Source organism: Exophiala dermatitidis (genome assembly GCF_000230625.1).
Source record: "Exophiala dermatitidis NIH/UT8656 unplaced genomic scaffold supercont1.7, whole genome shotgun sequence".
Taxonomy (NCBI): domain Eukaryota; kingdom Fungi; phylum Ascomycota; class Eurotiomycetes; order Chaetothyriales; family Herpotrichiellaceae; genus Exophiala; species Exophiala dermatitidis.
In genome coordinates, this window is record NW_008751652.1 from 3,343 (window position 1) to 23,819 (window position 20,477).

The window sequence follows — 20,477 nt, forward strand, 5'->3', positions numbered from 1 at the left end:
GAGGTTACGAATTATTACGGAGGGTTACGAATTATTACGAGGTTACGAATTATTACAAGATTACAAATTATTATAGGGTTACGAATTATTATAGGATTACGAATTATTACGAGATTACGAATTATTACGGGGTTACGAATTATTATAAGGTTACGAATTATTATAGAGTTACGAATTATTACGAGGTTATAAATTATTATAGAGTTACGAATTATTACGGAGAGTTACGAATTATTATAGGATTACGAATTATTATAGGATTACGAATTATTACGGGGTTGTAAATTATTACGGAGGGTTACGAATTATTACGGGGTTACGAATTATTATAGGGTTATAAATTATTACAAGATTATAAATTATTATAGGATTACGAATTATTACGAGATTACGAATTATTACGGGGTTACGAATTATTACGGGATTACGAATTATTACGAGGTTACGAATTATTACGCTAGATATAGACTATTCTATAATAGGACGGGAATTATTACGCTAGATATAGACTATTCTATAATAGAACGGGAATTATTACGCTATATTAGACTATTCTATATTAGGGTAGGAATTATTACGATCTTAGTAATAGTAGAGACTTATATAAGTATTCTCTATTAAAAGGTACTAGAATATATATACTTTAGAGACTTTTCCTATACGTATATAATAAGATATAAAAAAAAGGAAAGTACTTTTGGAATTAGTAAGAGAAGGGCTTTCTAGTAGTACTATAAAATAAAAATTATTATATAGAAAAAGGTCTAAACCTAAGCGGTGAATGACTACTAGAAATAGTTAAATCGGGAAATATATCGTCTAACTTATAACGAAGGTTAACTACGAGAGACTATAAACTTAACTATAAAAGATCGACGACTATATAGATATAGGAGACTCGTAGTACTCTATCGCTCTATTGCTCTACTCTAGTATAATAGTGTAGTATTATATTCTAGATTACTCTTTCCGGAAGTTACGTGCTCCCGTATATAGATCTTCGGCAATCCTTCCTTGTTGGTGGCGCCCAACGAGGTTGTCCGGATTCCATGCGCCTGAGGTTCATGCATGAATCTTGACACTCTGTTAGGATAAATGGTACCCAAAATGCAGTATAATTCTATGGCTATATACTACTTATAGTCCTCTCCAAGGTTGATATGGCTGCCCACCTGTTAGCTGATTCCCTATACTGAGTTGTCATTTCACATACCGGTTGTTTCGGCGGCGCCTGGATCCAGGCTGCCATCTGATATTGGCTAACATCTGCAGGTGTGAGACCCAGATGGTACTTTTCTCCTCCGGTCCACTGGAACAAGAAACTCATGGGAAACGGGGGTTGGTAGTCTCCGGCATCCTGGATCGCTTCGATGTCCTCTATCGAAAGTTCAATCCGCAATGCCTCTGGCAATGCTTTGACATGTTCAACCGTCTGCACCCCCACAATTGGATAAACATAGGTCGACTGGTGTAGTAAGTAGGCAAGTGCCTTGGTATTGCGCGGTCAGCGAACAATTATTAATGACACGATGTATGAATAAGTACTTACTACTGCCTGAGTTGTGGTCTTCTTCGATTGCGCAACCTTCTCCAGCGCTGTGGACACCTTGATATCCGCTTCGCGGAAGCCGTACCCTTTATGAACATCTGGGTCCTTCACTTTTGCCTCTCTTTCTTGCGCGGACATCAACTGTCCTCCTCCAAGAGAAGCCCACGACACAATCGCCATACCTTGATCTTCGCACATGGGGATGATCTCGGCCTCCATGTCCCTATATGCGGCATTCCATCGACCTTGGTACACGGAAAATGGTGTGAGGCCGTGGCTTCGAGCATCTATCGCATCGTATCAGCGTGGTGCCAGCGTGGTGCCAGCGCGGGAGCAAGTGCATCAAGGGGTCAAACATACACGCATTTGCCTTGACAACCACCCAGGCTGGAGTATCAGATGCCCCAATGTACAACACTTGCTTCGCCATGACGTAGGCGTGAAGATGTGTCATGACTTCTTCCACTGATGTTGCAAAGTCCCACCTGAAACAGTCAGTTAAGTTGGTTACCTCCTGTTGTATCAGAACCTCACCAGTGTACGTAGAGGATGTCAATGTAATCTGTCCTTAGTTTTGCCAAACTATCTCTCACAGAGATATGCATGCTTTTCGCCGAATTGCCCGTGTAGTTGCTCTGTAACGGAAGTTCATTTCTCTGGTACGCCTTGTAGCCAGCAGTATACTTGGTCGCAACAACCATCTGGTCTCTGTTTCCCCTTTTCTCCATCCACTCACCAATAAGCCTTTCAGACTCCTCGCAATTATAGGTGTTCGACGTGTCTATGAAATTGCCACCCAGAGCGTAGTAGGCATCAAGCAGAGAGTCTGGATTTTCGTTTTTGCCAAATATTTCGCTCCATGAGCTCCCAATGCTGATGCCACCTAGGCATAGAGGGGAGACTTTGACGGATGCTGTGGGGGAGAGGATGCGGTGGTATGCCAACGGATTATCGGGCTTTGGAGGGCGGTTGAAAAACGACATATTTGAAAGAAATCGAATGCTAAACAAGCTGTTGAAGTTCTTTGAGAAGTCGGCGAAATAGGCATTTAATATGTATCAATGTGAAGCTCCCCGCATACTACAGCAGAACTTATTGTGATTGGAGCATCTGAGTGCCTGTAGCAAACACCAGGCGCCACCGTAAGCAGTCTGCATTAGCGCAAACCCAACGAGCACAACGTGGCGACCTCTTCCTCCGTGTAAGTTGCGAGTTGCAGAGGGGCCCTCGAGCTGAGGCATTTATGTGGACGCTCCGGACTTGCTGTGGCGACATCAGACAACTAAATTTGGCCAATTGGATGTAATACGGAGCTCGAAACTTTGGGTGTAAATGATCTCGATTTTCTTTGGGATGAAGCTGGGTTCACAGTCTGTATTCTCACCCCGATTTCTTTGCATATTCTTGATCACCGACCTCTTCTTCCCAGGTAACACCGCCAAAAGAGGTCGCCTGGTGACACATGTAGCTATGGTCGTCAGCTCCATGCCAATGCTTTGTGCCTGGCGGGCACCAGACAACATCCCCAACATTGATCCGGACTGGCTGTCCGCCAATATCACATACCCAACCCGACCCGGTGACGACTCTCAGGATTTGACCCTTTTCATGCGTGTGCCAGTGCGTTCGGGCACCTGGCGTGAAAGTGACATTGGCAATCGACATGCCTTCCGCGTTGAGGACAGGGTCGATATACACGTTGTTGCCGGTAAAAGCATTTGCAATGGCTTTATTGCCTTGAATGGAGGGTGCCCCGCTCCGAGAGGCGCGTGAGATTTGCGTTTGAGGCATTGTCTAGGATTGCTTGAGTCGAGTTTGGATAGCAGAGATTGCGTGAACGAATCCAATCTGTAGAATCCTTGTGACAGTTCTAAGATGCTTGACGGATGTATGTTGAAAGATCATATACTTGACTTCGCAGGGGATAGAGGCACGATATATTTCATCGAGTATCTGGCAATCCTTGACGGTATGAGCGGCGCAAAGTCTTGCATGCAAATCATAAAGCACTCTGCAGAGTTTGATTCAATCGTCGGCTCGCATGGCACGCCGATCTGTTGCGGGGCTTAGTCGATTGCGACTACTCTAGGGAGATGATGTCAAACCATATCCATCGGATGCAGACTGCTTATGCAAAGGCTCATAGTGGATCCATCGATGTTATGTCCGCAAAATTTGAGACGAGCAACTATGAAAACTAGCACCTGTAATTGCCGTTGCGGAGACGATTCTATGCCGTATCATTAAGGGCGTTAAGAGTGCGCTGTGTAGTTAAGCACTAACTATCCACGCAATCCACCAAAGGTCCTTGCTGTTTTCCTGTTCTAGTGTCAACCCAACTAAGTCAAGCTACAGACCAAAGCCTCAAGATAGCGCGTTGTCGGCCAATAAGAAACCATATGGCTAGCTCCATTGACTACAAATTCATGGGATGGCTAGGCCTTGACAAGACTGCAGACAAGGGTAAAATGGTCTGGCAAGAGTTCGAGCCCAAGACCTGGGAAGAAACAGACGTCGACAATCAAATATCACACAGCGGCATCTGCGGGTTCGGATCTCCATGTCCTCCGAAGTGTCTGGGTAAGGCCGTGTTCAAAACACTCGGGCAAGCGCTGAGTCAATCTGTGGGTGCCGACGCCATATCCATGTTATGTCGGCAACGAGATTATTGGTCGAGCTGTACGCGTAGGCAGGAAAGTTGAAGTGTCGGCGCTCAAGATGACTCTTGCTTGGGTCGTGCGCAAGACCATTGCGACGAATGCGTGTTAGGGAATGAACAATTCTGCGCCCAGCACATTGGCACATAGGTACGGAAGCTCCCATCTGAATGGCGACAAATCAAACGGGGGTTACGTATGTCTAACTGCCCTCCGTCCCACAATATCTTCAAGATCTCGCACGCCATTCCTTCTGCTTCGGTAGCAGTAATACTATACGCTGGCAACACAATATAGTCACCATTGAAGCATTTCGGATGTAGACCGGATAATCACGTCGGCGTCCTTAGTCTAGGTGGTCTGGGCCATTTTGCTGTTTTCTGGGCAAAAGCACTGGGTGCGAAGTCTGTTATCGCTATATTCCGTAAGTGAAGTAAGAAGCAAGATGCCCGCAAAACGGGGGCAGACAGCTACATTGCAACGGGCGATCGTCCCAAGTGGGATACCAAATTTTCCTGGCTCGTTTAACCTGCTCGTCTCAACCATGTCTTCGTCAAAGGTACATTCTCAAGTTCTCTATAGACCACGATATTGACCAATGACTTAGATGCCTATTGCGGGCTACCTTGCTCTCTTGAGACGCAATGGCACACTAGTTCAGGTTGGCAACCATGACGATGGAGTTTTCGAGGTACCAGCGCCTGGTTTATTCATCGGAAGGAAGAAGCTTGCTGGTTCAATGATCGGCGCACCAGGAAAAATTCGAGAAATGCTTCAGCTGGCGGCTGAGAAGAATGTAAAGCTATAGGTGGAAGAGCGTCCAATGAAGGATGCAAATCAGGCGATGGTTGACACGGACAACAGCAAGCCAAGATACCGATATATGTTGGTATATGAGGACCATTTATGAGCATTTTCTTCCTCGCTGCATATCCTAAGCTGTATCATACAAGTAGCCAGAGCTTCCTGGAAGCATCAGAATAGCAGCAGTACTTGCATGACGTTGTCATCCGGGAGTACAAAGACTATCCGGAAAGAGCTTCCCCTCGCCCCGTCGAACCCTCCAGTTGTTCGTTGCTTTGAATAGACGATAACAGCCTCGCACAACCGAAGGCCATTTTTTGCAAAAATCTTCGCCGATCTCCCAGCTGTCCGGGTTGCATGGATCACCCCAGACGATAAGGCTCTCCGATTGTTTGCCATGACGGTTGTCCACGACGTCATGGCAGAGTGGTTCATCGTCATATTCATTGCCCAGTAGCAGAATGTTATTACGCATCGTTGGATCGGGCAATAGATCGATCCATGGATGGTGCTCAACAATCAGCTGCAAATAGGTTGGCCTAAGATTTGCGGGGCATGTCTGTATGACTGCTTGTGTTCCGTGCCGGGAGCGAAAAAAGGGTGAAATAGCCTCACCCTGGAGCCACTGATTGGCAAAGCCAAGAGTTTTATCATTTACCATGAGTGCTCTGAAAACGTTGAATTTGATGAGCGTCAGCAGGAGGTCTGTTCGCGGAGACCCTTCCAGATATCGCGAATAAGCATAATCCTCGAAGCGAGCGAGAGACCTTTGGGTCTTGTCGACGTCATCTGAGCATAGCCATAGATTGATCGGTGGCTCTGACGTCTCTGAGCACGAAGTCTCAGGGCTTCGACTACGCGGCCGCACAACCTCCGAGTCCGCACTTGCGTCTTTGGCCGTGACGCCGAGCGTTCGTCGCATCACCTGTCGCCTTCCTGTATGGTTGAGTTAAAAGACCATGACTTGGATGAGTATGGTAACCCATAGATATACTTACTCCACGCCCTTTGATGTAGGCGATTCTGAACTTTTCTCCGCTTAGCAGGATCAGTCGTTCCACTCCAATCATCGTCCGGACCATGCATATCATTTTGTAGGCGCAAACTGAGACCTGATGGCAGGGTGGCGTCGTCATACACCCTTACATCTAGATGGTGGATTATTTTGGCCATAATAGCCGAGTGAACGTGAAAGATAAGCTTGAAAAAATGCTCTCGCAGGGCCGTCACCGCGAGAATCGTTTATAAATATCCGACGAAATGGAGGCGGGGCAATACTGTCGGGCAACTTTGCCGGGGGGAGTGGCAAGACGATAAAGATACGCTGCTAGTCCCTACTTATCCGCCTGCTACCTGGCCTGCCTCGATGCTTTAGTTTTAACCTTCTTATTGCTTAAGATGTTATGGCCTGATGGTTCGTGGGTTTCTAGCCTTTTGTCGACATTCAGGGCAAGGTTTTCCGGGCACTATGCGCTCGCCAGGTCGATCCGTGCCCTGTCAGGAACGCACGAACCTCAGCCACAAATATTGGCAGCGCAGTTACATCTACCGTACAGAGTACTGTACTGTGTCGCAAATGTCTCGATACAAGCAATATATCTTTCTTAGTTTTGCGAAATGGTTGCACGCATCCTTGCTTCGGAGCAGTTGATGTCCGGTTACTGCCTGGACATCGCCGCAAGATACGCAGAATGATCTTGCCCGGCATCGATCTCGCTTGGGGACCAATTTTATTGAGAAACCACTGTTTCTTCACCAGGTGGTGTCCCTTCACCTGGTCGCGTCTTGATATCATCAAGACATTCGCCGCGCCTCCTTGCCATAGGTGGGAGGAGGTGTATGTGAGCAAAGCTCGCGCAATCGGTAGTGCGGCGCCTGCGTCTCCAGAGACGAAAACACGGCCGCTGCGGAAGCTGGTAGCCAGACGGGCAGTGGTGCCAAACCAAGAAATCTAGAGCGGAGAGTGCATCCTAAAGCCAGTACCGAAAGTTATTACGGCGCACGTCTTGATATCGTCCAAGGTTGGAGCATTGCTGTTAAGGAAGATATATTGTAGCATAGTCTGCTGGTCATGTTTCCTGTCTCTCAGTTCCTGACAGATAATGTGCCCACCTTGACACTTGCTACTACCGACAGGGCCTACAGGGAGGTTCTTCATGATGCCATCAGTGAGCTAGCCGGTCACATCAGTGTCTGTACCATGGAAATCATGCTAGCCCAATTTGCGCACCAACGCTTCGTGTGCCATCGCAGCCACTAACCCAAGGACCCTTTGGAGGTTGAGACCTTTCCAAGAGACTGGCCTATCTCAACATTGACGACAAGCCGTGAGTGACAGGACTTCTCTCTTTAATACTTCACACTTGTCACCTTCGGTTCAGTCAGCTCTTTGGAATGCCTCACTAAGCCCGAGACGATCACATCCGCTCCAACACCGGGAACCAAATTGGTCTCGATAGAGTTCCGCGACTTCTCTTCAGACAATGATGGCTCGTTCTCCAGCCTCTTAGAAGTCACCGCATCCACCACTGTATCTTCCACGACGCGAAACCAGGCAACATACAACAAGCCTGGTATTCCGATGAGGAATGTAATAACATTCGCCCAAAGCTGCCAGACCAGCGCCACGTTCTTCGCACCGATGATAAATGCTGCAGTCGATCCAGCAGAGCCTAGACCCACGGCAAGACCAACCAGTGACGCGACTTCGCCTGCTGACAGACCAAGAGAGCCGAGAATCCAATACATGACGACCATGGATGAGTTTTCCAGGAGCCCATAGAGGACAAAGAGGAGGAATGACTTCGCAAAAACCGGGTCAACGATATCAATGGCCACTGTCAGATCACGATGGTCATACTGATATTGAACCACAAGACCGAAAATCCCTGGTAAAGTTAACAAATCTGCCTGTGGGCGGCTAGCGGAGACTTACAAATCAGCGCGGAGGTGATTGCAAACAAAACGGACCCGATCCTGGCTCGTTTTCGGCGCGACCATGATGTCTTGTCGAGCAGATAGCCCTGGATTGGACCAATAATGGTGGGTCCGACTGAGTTGTAGTCAGTACATGTCCACAAGCAAATGGTCATTGACTCACTCAGGTAGAAAAAGGCAGACAGCAAGCCACGAGCCCGGACGCTATGGTAAACGGCATTCCATGTCCACATGTAAGACAGATCCCATTGCTACAGCAGATTAGCAAGCCCGAGTGAAAGCAGCGAAAGACTCACGCAATATAGGAAAAATGGCAGCAGCAACAAAAAGTTTGAACTGCTCAACATCTTCTTCAATCCCCTAAATTCTTCGCGGAGAGATTGGAACTTATGGCTTGCAATCTTTGAGCCATCTGATCGGACAACTTGTTCAGGTCGTGGAACCGTAAGTGCGGCCGGGAGACCAAGACACATGATGCTCATGAAAGTAAAGTAGGTTGCTGGCACTGTTAGAGCCGATTGTTTCCTGATTGAATGTCCATGCTTACCATCAGAAACACGCCCCTTAACACTACCCGAGGCGTTAAGACCAAATGCGAGAATACCTCCAATGAAACCACCAAAGTTCTGCAATGTGAATTTTGTGGCCACCGCACGACCTCGCTGGGAAACCGGCGGAACTGCAAACACTTGGTCAACCTTGATTTTGCACCATTGTGCTACACTTACGGACAAGATTAACGGCTCCGGTTGCCGTCCAAAGGTGAACCCCGCTGACACCGCAGGTCAAACCGCCCAGTATAGGAAACCATCTATTACAGTCAGTCAACACAACACGAATGGAGTCAAACTGACTCACGTGTTACCAAAAGCTGCATTGGTGTACAGCGCGGCTGTTGTTCTTGTCAGCGAAGAATACGGCGTCAAGAAATGATATCAGGACTTGCCTGCATAAGGAGCATAGCCAAGTGTACCAATCACCAAAGTCCATCGAAAGCCGATGTAATTGCAGATGATACCAGTGAAAAATCCTCCAACGGTCAAAGCACCAAATGTGACAGCATTCACGGTATTCGATAGTCCGGCTGATTCTTCACCCGAAGCCTAGGAGAACGACATTGAGCATCCAGGAGAACCCGCAGACAGCTGAACAACATACACCAAGACCCTATGATAAATCAGCAGACATTCAGCGACGCATCTGTCAACACTCCACATACATTCAGGGCAGAAAACATGCCCGGGTGGCAGAATGCTAGCCATGCAACCACAGAAACGCTGTACCTGTTGAGGAAGCGGATATTAACACAGCCAACAGAAGGTGGGTTTTTGGACCAGAAGAACATACCATGGGTGGAAACGAATACTCTTCAAGGAGGGAGCCATGGCGAGGGGCTAGATACTTGAAGCGACAGTTACACACCTCGACCTGTTGCGAGGGAGCCTCATCTTTTGTACTGGATGAGAACAAGATCAGAACGGATAGATGATTGACCACAGATATGGATCTCCCACATGGTCGATCTGTCGCCATCGCATCTGTGGCGGCTGTCTTTAACTCCACCCTGTCCGGAGAAAGGTAAACAGTCTCGGCAAATGTCTTTGTGAGCTTAAAATGCGCCGCTGGTTAGGGATCCAGAACCCGAGGTAGGGGTTAACATGCTTTCCACCGCTTCTGCGATTGCTTGTAAGCACGCGATTGTCGACTCATATTCGCTGAGCTGGCGCAATAACGAATAGGATCGTGCCCATTATGTCCGAATCCAAAATGGGATTGTACCAACAAATAGGATTAAGCTTTTGAAGGCCGGAACGGCTCCAGGGGCCCCATCGTGATCCACTCACTACCACCGCCCATCGACGGACACCTTCATGCTTACTCGTGAAGAGTTGGAACACCTCGGTTTGTAGCACACTCGCTTCGTGCTATCCTAGTACGAAGTTTGAGATTGGATCGCTTCTTACATTTCCTGTCTTATTACTATTATCGGGTTCGTTCAAACAAGAAAGCTTCCCAATTAGAAGCTATGGCCGATGGAAAGCTGAAAACCAAAATCTATATTTCTAAAGAAATGTCGACAGTGTTGTCCTCTGTTGCCATCCGATGGCGTTGAAGCTCAAACACAACTCGAGCTCTTTCAGCATGATAACCAATTTGTGTCCCTCATAATCGTGCCGATTGTACCGTACCCCCGTTTGCCCTTCTCCTGTCTTCGGCCTGGACGGCCTCCTGCCAAACTTTCTGCACCTTCAAAGCCATCAGTATTCACCGTAGCAACGAAATGATAGTCACTTACATCATAATGGTACATCCAGCTATGATCGTATCCCCAGTTATTGTCGACAATGACACGAACAGCTTCATCAAAAGTCGGCGGAGGGTTCATGTCGCGCAAACTTGCTTCAGTTTTTGCAAACTTTTCCAAGATATCATACTTTCGGAGATATTGTTAATACATCCTCTGCCTAGCATATGGAGCACTTACCAGTGAGCGATAATGAGGCGATCGGACTTCGTCGAAGAGCTTGAGGGCATCTGCAAGCGCCAGCCCCCGAGCATGAGCCCAGTCAATTGCCCGTGTAAGCACAAAAACATCCTCGAGAGCAAAGCCTGCTCCGGCACCTTGAAAAGCTTGTTAGTGACACAACTCGAGGGCAGTCCAGGATCGGTCGTACCAAAAGCACCAGAAAGGGCTAATCATTGTCAGTAAGCTATGCTCGAATGACTTTGCCGAAAAGTACTCACGATGCGAAGCGTCACCAACAAGGGCTACCGAGCCTTGAGCAACAACTGTATTCAAGCGAGGCCCGGCAAACAGTGCATATTGTCGAACTTCGGGAGTCAACGTGATTATATCTTTCACGATTTGTGCAAAGTCCTGCCAAATATCAGCACGCTGCGGTAAGATTGATATCAAGTCATACTTCAAAGTAAGGCGTCACTTGATCGACGGTTGCATCCTGGCCCCAGCTGACTTGACTTTCTCGAGGATCAGGCTCGGTAACCATGGTAGTAATCTCATATGTGTTGCTTCCTAGTGGACAAGTATAGAGCCAGGAGTGAGGGCCTTGCCAGAATGTGACCGCATTCGGTACATTTGGAATGGTTGCCATTTTTTCGTAGCTCACGAGCGATCGGAAAGCCTTTCTTCCGGTATAAGTGATCTTGTGTTGAGGAAATGCAAACGATCGCACAACCTTTTGCTTGATTAGTCACGCTGAGAGGATCCAGAATACAAGCACTCACAGATCGGACACCATCTGCTCCCACGACAAGGTCGACTTCATCCTCAAAGCCGTCCTCAAACATCAGCCGCAGTCTCCCGTTGGCCTGCCGCTCGATTTTGACAAGACGAGACTTGAGCCGCACGTGGCTGAGATCAACCTCCTTCAGGAGCGCATTCTGTAGCACAGACCGCCGGGTTCTAGCATGTAAATGCTGCGGAGGTGTATCTGCTTGAAGTTTAGATATATTCCAACGTGTAGTACTACCGCCTCACCTAGCTGATTATGCGACACCAAAAGCTCTCCTGTCCTGCCATTTCTGTGAATGAATCAGCAAAAAGTGGAGGAAAAAGACGGTTGGGATGGCTCACCGATGCTGGACCGAATGGTGATCCGGGGCACGAAAGTAGTCTTTAGGATCAAAATTCTTTGATGCTCCAAGAACGTCCAGTATACGCCAGGTGTTTCGTTGAATGCTAATGCCAGCTCCAATCTCTCGTATTGCAGTCGCTTGTTCATATAGCCTCCACCGTACATATGGAAGTTTCGCAAACTCAATCGCTGCCGCCAATCCTGCTGGGCCGGCCCCGATGATAGCAACATCTAAGGGTTGTTGCGCAGGCATTTTTGGTCTCAGTCCCAGGATATTCGAAGAAAAGTGCCACCAGTGCTGGATCAAAGCAGAAATCAAAGATTAGTCCGTCGAGAAGGAGTGTGTATATTAATTCCGCACTGTTTGAGACTTGCAGTCTGTCGACTTCCGGATCGGGAACGTTCTTCTGGCCAGGTCCATTCCGCGGCCATTCGGGCGATCACCAAAGCCGCCACGTGCTGGCGTCCTCCTGATGTTGAACTCGGGTACGATAAGCATTTGCCGTTCACGGAGATTCGGATTGTGCTTTCATTGGCGACAAAGGGTATCTTTCCCCTGCTGGCGGCGGCGACTGTGAATGCCGTGTCTCCACTTTTTGCAGCACACCTTTAGTTCCACCGTTGACGCCATCTGTTTGGTCTGCCCATGAGACAAGGCTGAAAAGCGGTCGCTTTCGGTGTTAATTTTGTCGTTCCGGCAAAGAGACCTTTTTCAAGTCATGCCGGCGTACGAACCCGAGACCAACTCGAACAGCAGCCTCAGACAGCATGCCATACTGCTGCCGCGCGATCCTCCGGATCCTAACGTTGAGACTGCATTCCGCCATCACGCTGAATCTTTGCGCACCGTAAGTCGCAAGCGTCGAGCTCCACGCAAACGTGCTTCAACGGTGAGTACTCTAGCGCAGCTGGTCATTTCCATCCACTTACATCGCTACTAGGCATGTCAAAGGTGTCGCATCAAGAAGTTGAAATGCGAAGGCCGACCAATATGCACATATTGTCAGAAATACGGTGCCGAATGTACCTACCAGACATGGACTACTCCAGCGTGAGAAACTTTCTCTAGACGATATTCCGTATCAGCTGATGGTGGTCAGATCTGTTCCGTCGACCGCCTTTCTGCTGGAAAGGATTGCCGCTCTCGAAGAAAAGCTAGAGGGGCTTTCGAGCGAATCCCAGCCGCTTCGTTCGCCAGAGCAGAGCATCCAAGAATCCGACACTGTCCCAACAACCGGCGATGAAAATGGAAACCATCAAGAACTTTACCTGACTCCATCTTCCAGCGGCCTACCTTCGAATCCCATTGATACCTCACCCATACCGATCACAGATGTCTTGGGACATCACAACATCTTCCGTTCGGACCAAGTCGTATCCCAAAACATTCACGAAAGCCCGTACACCCACGAAAGCCGAGATGCGTCGCCAGCAGGACCAGAATCAGAAGGGAACAACGCCACATCGACCCCTTTTGAGCGTTTCGATCTCCATGATACCGCTGACATCCTTCCGTTAATGGAGCTTTATTTGGAATTGGTGTGTCCGCTTTTCCCGATGATCTGCGACGTATACCTTTGGGAAGCGGCTTCGACAGTTGTGGCGACAGGTTTCAAGAACGACCTGTATTCTTGCATGGTGTCCTTTGTGATGCTGCTGGCGAAAGCCTATTCTTCGTCATCGGTCGATCCTGATGAGTCCAGCGTGTTCTCTGAAACTGTGCATCGATTAAGCTCCCTCCCTGTTCAGTTGACCCTTGATTATGCGCACACCCAAGTTTTATGTTCTCTTTTTCTGCTCAAGAGACATCGGCTGCTCGAAGCGTGGCACTGGCTTCATGCAGGTTGCACTACCCTGTATACTGTCATCAAATGGTGGGTGGAATCGTACTCGGCCTTGATTTTAACTGACGGGAGTAGGGAAGAAACAAGAAACCTTTACAAGACCGATGTAGAGAAGAATACTATTCTGCGGACGTACTGGATCTGTCACAACTTGGAGAGGTGAGGCTCAAACAAGGGCCAATGCCCACCTACCTGCTGACCTTTGCTCAGAGATTTGACCTCCGAAATCGACGTGCTTCCCAGCAGTCGTCTTTCAGAGCTGGAAGACCAGATGCCTCTTCCGCTCGGATGTGATGAGGCATCACTGAGCCATCTGGAAAAGACGCGTCGAATCAAGTATCTGTTCTTCCTTGCCGACACATCGTTGAGAAGTATCCTAGCAAGAATTGACGGCATGTGCTCTGAATTCAAAGCGTCGCCAGTGTCAAGTCAATGGCCAGGTAATGTGGCGCTGTCTCCGGTCGCAGTCGAACTTAAGAGTCAATTGGCCGCTTGGGATAAGAATGTGCCGCCATCGCTGGATTGGTCTCCATGTCCCAGCGAAAATATCCCGTCGCTGATCCGCACGCGGTTGAGGCTGTTGTACTGGTTAGCACAGTTCCGCCTGGGCGAACCTGTAGTCATTGCAGTAGTGGGCAACACGCGTGCGGAGTTCAACATTGACGTCTGGAGCTCACTCATGCATGGCCTTTCGTCCGGGTACACTCTAGCCAGGACCCTAGTAAGAGAAGGTGTTCAGATCGATGCAATCATGGGCAAAAGGTGAGTAGGCAGAGTCATTCTTTGCTTCCTTTTCTAACCGAGCTCCCAGGGTCTTGGCTGCAATTTCACTCCTTGAGAAAACATTGGACAAGTCTAGTCTCCAACAGCTGCAGCCAAGCGACTCGAGGGAGATTCTTGAGTGTGGAAGGCGGCTTCTGAAGGAGCAGCTGAAAGGAGCCTCTGGTACATGGCCTTGGGAAATCACATGAGCAGAATTGATATGATAAAAATCGGGTAACGAATGCATTTTCAGAACCGCATCGAAACTGTTAGCTCGCCGAAATATCCACAGGCACCCGTAGCGGGCGATCCCTGGACATCCCGAAGACTGCATCCCGCACCTTGGCCGACTACCCCACCTCCTCCAAAGTTTGGGAATTCCTCCATCAGGCTAGAATATTGAGGACCATTACAACATAATTGAGGACCACGGGCCGATGAGGGACAACGCCACTCTCAAGGTACTCAAGACTATATAATGGCAGCCAGGGCTGACAAATCTTCATCATGCCTCAAACCTCAAACTCTGAACCAACGAACGACTTTGCTGATCAAAATCCAAACGAGACACGATGTCCAACCTGACCCCCGCTCACTTTACTCCCCCCCAGCCTCTCGAGCATGCCGAGGAACTTCATCGGACTGCCCGAGCCATGGGCGCACCCGGAAAGGGTCTGCTCGCCGCCGATGAAAGCACCGGTTCCATCAAGAAGCGTTTGGAGAAAGTAGGAAAGGAAAACACGGAGGACAACAGGAGGGAATGGCGAGATGTTCTGTTCACAGCGGACGGCCCGTTGGAGGAGTATCTTTCTGGTGTCATTACTTTCGAGGAAACCCTCATGAAGCATGACGCACAGTTGGAGTCGAAATACAAGGGCAAGGCACTGGTTGATGTGATCAAAGAGAGGGGCATTATTCCTGGCATCAAGGTTGACAAGGGTACGACGGTGCTGCCCCGGACCAGTCCGGAGGAGACGACCACAGAAGGTCTGGATGGTCTCTTGGCTCGGAGCAAACAATACTACGAGCGCGGGGCTCGCTTCAGCAAGTGGAGGTGCACCTACACTGTCTCAGCGACCACCCCGTCTCCGCTAGCCATCGCCGACAACGCAGAGGTGCTCGCTCGTTATGCGGCCATCTCACAACAAGCCGGACTCGTTCCTATTGTGGAACCGGAAGTGCTCATGACTCACGACCAGCCCATCGAGCGGTCCATCGAAGCCCATATCGCGGCCTACAGTGCCATCTTCGAGAGACTGTCACTGCACAAGGTCGACTTTGCGGGCCTAGTTCTTAAGGCTTCAATGGTCGTTCCCGGCGACCAATGGACCGCTAAGCATGGCAAAGCGTCCCCAGAGGCCGTTGCGGAAGCCACTGTACATGTGCTGAGCAAGACAGTGCCACCTCTGGTTCCCACCATCGTGTTCTTGAGCGGCGGTTTGAGTGATGCCGACTCAATTGCATACCTCAATGCAATCAACAAACGAAAACAGGAGAACCCCAGTGCGGCCCCGTGGGCGCTGACATTCTCCTTCGGCCGAGCTTTGCAGGGCGCCGCAATGCAAGAGTGGGCCAAGGGAGGAAAAGACAATGTCAAGGAAAGCCAGAAGAAATGGGTTGAAAGAGCCAAGTGGTGCAGCCAGGCAGCCAAGGGAGAGTACAAGGGCGGATGTCCTGAGTGAAAACATAATCTGTTTTACTAGTAGACACAAAAGAAGGTTAGGTAGTCGACCCTCCTTCGTGAAAATCAAACTGTCCCAAATTTCAAAATTCTCCGGATCACTTGCCGATGAACGGTTCAATGCTCTAATGGCCATTGTATTGTCGCTATCCAACTCCTTGAAATGCAGATTCACCGCGTGCTGTAATCTAGTCACTACACAACCTTTGTGCTCACTTCAAGAGCCTGCTCAGGGTCTTCATCGTGTGAAGCAGAAATGCTGAGCTTTCGCTCGGCTTGATCCAAAACGTCTCCGTGCACATCCAGATCGAAAACATCAACTTTGGTGGTTGCAAATTTCCTGGCAGGAACCCTGCGCTCGAACAGCAAATCGAGTTCGGCAAATGACCGACCAGCTGGCTCAGGAACTCTGAAATAGGTGTAGATGATGCAGAGAAAGCATGCACCGGCCCAGAAGAAACCGGCATAATTCCCCCAGTTCCATTGGCCAGGATTCAGCATATAAGGGGTGATGACGGAGCAGATGATGCCGACAATGTTGTAGAGATTTCGACCAAGCACCACAGTCTTGATTTGCAATCGCCGCGTGGACATTTCTGCGACCAGCGAATAGCAGACCGTGCCGACAGACAATTGATAGCACGCAGCCCAGACAATCATGATACTTCCTGTCGCCATGGCAGCTGCGTCCCGATCTGAGGGCAGTCCCAAAAAGCCCATGATGAGAAGCATAGTGAAAAGGCCACAAAGTCCGTAAAGGAACAGAGACCGTCGTCCAATTCCCCAGCTCATCAACAGCCACACGCCGAATACGCCAACCATATTGATACTGTACTGTCCGAGAGCAAAGCTGTACGAGGTAGACGAGTCCAAACCAGCCTGGGTCAGAAAGTACGAAGAGTAGCCACTGAAAGAATTCCCAGACAAATTCTGGATCGCCCAGCACATGCAGACGATTTCCGTACGTCGAAGGTCAGTGCCTTTGAAGCAGTCTAAGTAACTGCTGCCCTCGGTAATCTCGGCTTCGAGGGCAGTGGTGTGAGCGATCATAGCAACAGTCTCGTCAGGATCGAAGTTGGTCTCCTTGTTGAGGCTAGTCAACCGTAGTAAAGCCTTTTTGGCGTCATCAATTCTCCCCTTCCTTACCAACCACCAAGGAGATTCCGGAGCTAGGAAGATCCCAACGGCCAAAGGCAAGGGCCAAATCCATTGTAGAGCGTATGGGATGCGGTAAGACCACTCGTCTTGACGCTTGAGGCAAGCCTTAATCGCTCCAATACCGATGACTTGTCCCAAGCCCCAGCAGAAGTTGACATAAGTTGTAAGATAACCGCGCAGCGCAACCGGACAGACCTCAGAAGCGTACGTAATGGTGAGAGTTTGGAACACGCCCCATGGTATTCCGGAGAAAATGTAGCCGACAAGAAGCACCTCGACACTTTGTGCTGTGAAGAAGATTGCTGTGAACGCCGCAACCAGAGCCAGACAGCAGATCGTGGTATAACGATAGCCAAACCACTCCGACACATAGCCGTTGATAAAAAGGCCGATGATCTGGCCCACCTGAGAGCCGTTCTGCAATCCCGCCTGCCAGGAAGCGGGAATCTCCCAGTCACCATTGGGCAGCTGCTCGCCGAATCGCTCCTTGAAACGCGGGAAGTTGTAAAAGTTGGGCAAGAGGCAGACGTCGAAGCCTTCCATGACAATGCAAGTGCTGATCAAGATGCTCCATCCGATTGCCTTGGGGTAAAGTCTGATACCTTGCATCAAGGTCATGCCATGTTCCTTTTCGGCGGCGGCCTTTGCGCCTTTGACGATTGCACTCTTTTGCGGAGTGTCGGCTGGGGTTTGCTTTTCGTCGATGACCGGCTCCGCCATGGTGAGCAATCGGCTTGAGTCAGTGAATAGAGAGAGATCGACCTGAGGAAGTAAGGGATTGAATACTTCAGAAATTGGGTTCAGGATAGAGTATTTATGATGATCACTGCCGAATGAACATCGCCGATCGGGCACGCTAGTATAACTCCATCGATCTCGATCTGAAGCCAATTGAGATTGGTCAAAATGCACCGGAGGCGTTGCAATCCTCGTTTTATTGGCCAGACTGACGGAAAACAAAGGCCAAACTTCCGCGTGACAATGTCTTAGTGGCAGTTTAGCGAAATAGCGCCGCGTGAGTCTCGGAGCCTATGCCGATTTGTGCTTAGGAAGTTTCTGGAAAACATCCGTATCCGAGCGTGTTGTTTGCATGTGGCCATTAGGAAAGCAGCCGGGCAGCGCCGGGCAAACGGAATGAGTGCATACAGTAATAAGTCGTATGATTGCCCAATCGCCATTGAGAAGGCGAATGCTGTGCCGAAGCACGGGTTTCAAGTCCTACTGTCTGTGGGAGGCGATTGGTGTTCTCAATCGAGCACCTTCCGAGGCAGAGCGCGCCATCAACCATAAACAATGGAGGGAAATGGACGACTCGCGCGGAATCAAACGTGAAGGTCATTCCGAGTTTTTGCTTTTGTCGGAAAGCCTTGATCTAGGAGGTTTGTGTACATCAGGAAAGCAAAGCTACAACCGAGGGGACATATACAACCTGGACCCTGATGCGAGGGATGCTGTTCAGCCTTCCATCAATGCCTGTCTAAAATATATCTTGCTTGAACAACCGCTAACAGCTAAGTCCATCATTTTCGCTCTCGGGCACTAAAGGACTTCAATGGGTCGACCTTCCCTCTTGGCTTTCCTTTTCGACCGCCTCGCTTCTTGTTGTCCTTCTTTTTCCCATCTGCGTCCAGTTTCCTCAACCCCACAAATCCAATGTCTTCGGCACTGACTCCCTTACGGCCTTGTGGAGGCATCAAATAGTCAGGAACATGTTTGAGATGTGACTGATGTCGCACAATGGCACTGTGTTCGCCGTCATGCCGAAGATGTCGGAGATCTTCAGGGTTCTCTTCAAAATGTTTCCTTAGTTTTTCGCTCTTGATCAGTTCTTGCTTGATTTCTCGAGCTCGCGCTTCATGAACAGCAGCTCTGGTAACGGCTCGCAGGGCATCATTCATGCGGTATCGAAAGGCGTCAACTTGAGCCATGTCAAAATGATATGGCTTCACTTCATTCCCCTTTTTTGCCTGGCGAGCAATGATCTTCTCTAGAACACGTTCATCATTCTTCGCGGAAGGAATGCTTGTGGCCTTGTGTTTGCCGTAGCGGTCTTTGGGTATCACAAACGACAGAGCCATACCCGCCTTTCCAGCTCTTGCCGTTCGTCCGATGCGATGCGTGTAAGACTTGGAAGTCTGGGGCAGATCAAAGTTGATGACACAGGCGACATTTTGAAAGTCAATCCCCCTCGAGACGCCGTAATCCTTTTCGTTATTGGATATCCTTGACTTTTTCGCAACGTGTTCCTCCGTGCCATCATCTTCGTCACTCATCTCATTTTCTTGATCGTGAGCGCGTGTTTTGGGTCGTCGGACAATCCCACCTAGTACTTCCTGATCGTCTGCGGCGATGAGAATGTCGTACAAGCCTTTGTTGAACTCTTGCACAACATGCAGTCTCGAGTTGACCGGAAGTTCGGCATTGAGCACACACGATTTGATCCCAAACTGTTCCAAAAACAGCTTCAGCCGGTAGCTTCGATCGACATCTTGTACAAAGATAATCGACTTGCCCTTGACCAGACGGAGCTTGAACAAAACGTATATCAACAAGAACTTCTCATCTTCGCCGCAGCGGACCACGTATTGGGTTATCTCTTCTCCCTTCTCTTCTTTCTCATCAATTTTGACCACTGTCGCGTCGCGACAGAACATGCCCTTCAACTCCTCCACTTCTGGCGTCAGAGTGGCACTGACCAGAAAGGTCTGCACACCGCGTGGAAGGAGAGAGGCGACGGTATTGATATCATCCTCGTATCCATATGAAAGGACAATATCTGCTTCGTCGATGACAAGATGACTGATATTCTCGAGAGATATCCTGCCGGAGTTTAGGTATTGGGTGACTCGTCCCGGTGTTGACACGATGATGTCGGGCGAATCCTGCAGTACTGCTTGCAACACTGCATCCGACAGTCTCTGTGTCAAGTTCAAGGATTGTACATCTTTCGTGCAAAATGCCGAGAGCGAAACAAACGCCTTTTGAACTTGATCTGCCAATTCGCGTGTTGGCACAAGGATTAGGGTGGAGATGACCTTGTTCTTGGGCGACGTCTTCTTGCGACGGAGGATCGATTGCAGGATAGGCAGGATGTAGGCAGCCGTTTTACCGCTTCCCGTCTTCGATTTTGCCAGTATATCTTTTCCCTCGAGTGCCAAAGGTATCACTTTCGCCTGTACAGGGGTAGGGGCCGAGTAGTTTGCCTTTGCAACGGCTTGCATGAGACGAGGGTCGAGGCCGAAACTATCGAACGAGGGCTCACTGGGGGCGCTGTCGTGTGGCACTTCCACCGTAGGGGCATCATTGTCGTCTAGTTTGCGCTTCATGGTGAGATTACTGTGACGAGAGAGTTGACAGTATCGGCAGCTCCGTGACGTAGCAATAAAACCAGTACGTTCTGTTCTGCCTTCTCGCTTGAGTTCGAACTTGAGAATTTCCTTGGCGGAGATTATTTTGGAGAAAAAAGTTGACGGAGACAATCTCCGCAGC

The 20,477-nt window shown here is 49.2% G+C and overlaps 10 protein-coding genes across 11 annotated transcripts; 4 read left to right on the top strand and 6 right to left on the bottom strand.

Annotated features, from left to right (window-relative positions):
- Positions 1–1,096: 1,096 nt before the first annotated feature.
- On the bottom strand, positions 1,097–3,658 carry HMPREF1120_07840 (uncharacterized protein). Its single transcript, XM_009162073.1, has 5 exons — positions 2,084–3,658; positions 1,910–2,034; positions 1,550–1,836; positions 1,214–1,489; positions 1,097–1,164 (listed from the first exon to the last, which is right to left on the bottom strand). The coding sequence occupies exons 1-5, from the start codon at positions 2,530–2,532 to the stop codon at positions 1,138–1,140; spliced, it is 1,164 nt and encodes a 387-aa protein (XP_009160321.1). The 5' UTR covers positions 2,533–3,658; the 3' UTR covers positions 1,097–1,137.
- Positions 2,882–3,322, top strand: HMPREF1120_07841 (uncharacterized protein; the record flags this gene model as incomplete). Its single annotated transcript, XM_009162074.1, has 1 exon — positions 2,882–3,322. The coding sequence occupies one exon, from the start codon at positions 2,882–2,884 to the stop codon at positions 3,320–3,322; it is 441 nt and encodes a 146-aa protein (XP_009160322.1).
- Positions 3,659–4,619: 961 nt separating the features above from the next.
- Positions 4,620–6,221, bottom strand: HMPREF1120_07842 (uncharacterized protein). Its single transcript, XM_009162075.1, has 2 exons — positions 6,009–6,221; positions 4,620–5,946 (listed from the first exon to the last, which is right to left on the bottom strand). The coding sequence occupies exons 1-2, from the start codon at positions 6,181–6,183 to the stop codon at positions 5,213–5,215; spliced, it is 909 nt and encodes a 302-aa protein (XP_009160323.1). The 5' UTR covers positions 6,184–6,221; the 3' UTR covers positions 4,620–5,212.
- On the top strand, positions 4,751–5,014 carry HMPREF1120_07843 (uncharacterized protein; the record flags this gene model as incomplete). The annotated part of the gene is made up of 2 exons (XM_009162076.1): positions 4,751–4,765; positions 4,814–5,014. The coding sequence occupies 2 exons, from the start codon at positions 4,751–4,753 to the stop codon at positions 5,012–5,014; spliced, it is 216 nt and encodes a 71-aa protein (XP_009160324.1).
- Positions 6,222–7,040: 819 nt separating the features above from the next.
- On the bottom strand, positions 7,041–9,653 carry HMPREF1120_07844 (uncharacterized protein). The gene is made up of 12 exons (XM_009162077.1): positions 9,462–9,653; positions 9,295–9,403; positions 9,167–9,230; positions 9,106–9,114; positions 8,894–9,050; positions 8,806–8,839; positions 8,676–8,758; positions 8,495–8,626; positions 8,244–8,446; positions 8,111–8,198; positions 7,946–8,062; positions 7,041–7,898 (listed from the first exon to the last, which is right to left on the bottom strand). The coding sequence occupies exons 2-12, from the start codon at positions 9,330–9,332 to the stop codon at positions 7,360–7,362; spliced, it is 1,464 nt and encodes a 487-aa protein (XP_009160325.1). The 5' UTR covers positions 9,333–9,403; positions 9,462–9,653; the 3' UTR covers positions 7,041–7,359.
- Positions 9,654–9,903: 250 nt separating this feature from the next.
- On the bottom strand, positions 9,904–14,367 carry HMPREF1120_07845. Of its 2 annotated transcripts, XM_009162079.1 has the most exons (11): positions 13,314–14,367; positions 12,474–13,260; positions 11,543–12,425; positions 11,447–11,490; positions 11,194–11,399; positions 10,872–11,144; positions 10,693–10,825; positions 10,623–10,640; positions 10,433–10,569; positions 10,244–10,381; positions 9,904–10,194 (listed from the first exon to the last, which is right to left on the bottom strand). In XM_009162079.1, exons 3-11 carry the CDS (start codon positions 11,794–11,796, stop codon positions 10,111–10,113), a joined length of 1,287 nt encoding a protein of 428 aa, XP_009160327.1. In that variant the 5' UTR covers positions 11,797–12,425; positions 12,474–13,260; positions 13,314–14,367; the 3' UTR covers positions 9,904–10,110. The 2 variants fall into 2 exon arrangements, with proteins under 2 accessions (XP_009160327.1, XP_009160326.1); XM_009162078.1 differs by having other exon boundaries at positions 12,474–14,367.
- Positions 12,263–14,358, top strand: HMPREF1120_07846 (uncharacterized protein; the record flags this gene model as incomplete). The annotated part of the gene is made up of 6 exons (XM_009162080.1): positions 12,263–12,433; positions 12,485–12,594; positions 12,644–13,417; positions 13,463–13,546; positions 13,598–14,149; positions 14,199–14,358. 6 exons carry the CDS (start codon positions 12,263–12,265, stop codon positions 14,356–14,358), a joined length of 1,851 nt encoding a protein of 616 aa, XP_009160328.1.
- Positions 14,368–14,721: 354 nt separating the features above from the next.
- Positions 14,722–15,831, top strand: HMPREF1120_07847 (fructose-bisphosphate aldolase class-I; the record flags this gene model as incomplete). Its single annotated transcript, XM_009162081.1, has 1 exon — positions 14,722–15,831. The coding sequence occupies one exon, from the start codon at positions 14,722–14,724 to the stop codon at positions 15,829–15,831; it is 1,110 nt and encodes a 369-aa protein (XP_009160329.1).
- HMPREF1120_07848 (MFS transporter, SP family, general alpha glucoside:H+ symporter) lies at positions 15,667–17,751 on the bottom strand. The gene has a single exon (XM_009162082.1). The coding sequence runs from the start codon at positions 17,706–17,708 to the stop codon at positions 16,026–16,028; it is 1,683 nt and encodes a 560-aa protein (XP_009160330.1). The 5' UTR covers positions 17,709–17,751; the 3' UTR covers positions 15,667–16,025.
- Positions 17,752–18,305: 554 nt separating this feature from the next.
- HMPREF1120_07849 (ATP-dependent RNA helicase dbp9) lies at positions 18,306–20,426 on the bottom strand. Its single transcript, XM_009162083.1, has one exon. The coding sequence runs from the start codon at positions 20,312–20,314 to the stop codon at positions 18,509–18,511; it is 1,806 nt and encodes a 601-aa protein (XP_009160331.1). The 5' UTR covers positions 20,315–20,426; the 3' UTR covers positions 18,306–18,508.
- Positions 20,427–20,477: the final 51 nt, after the last annotated feature.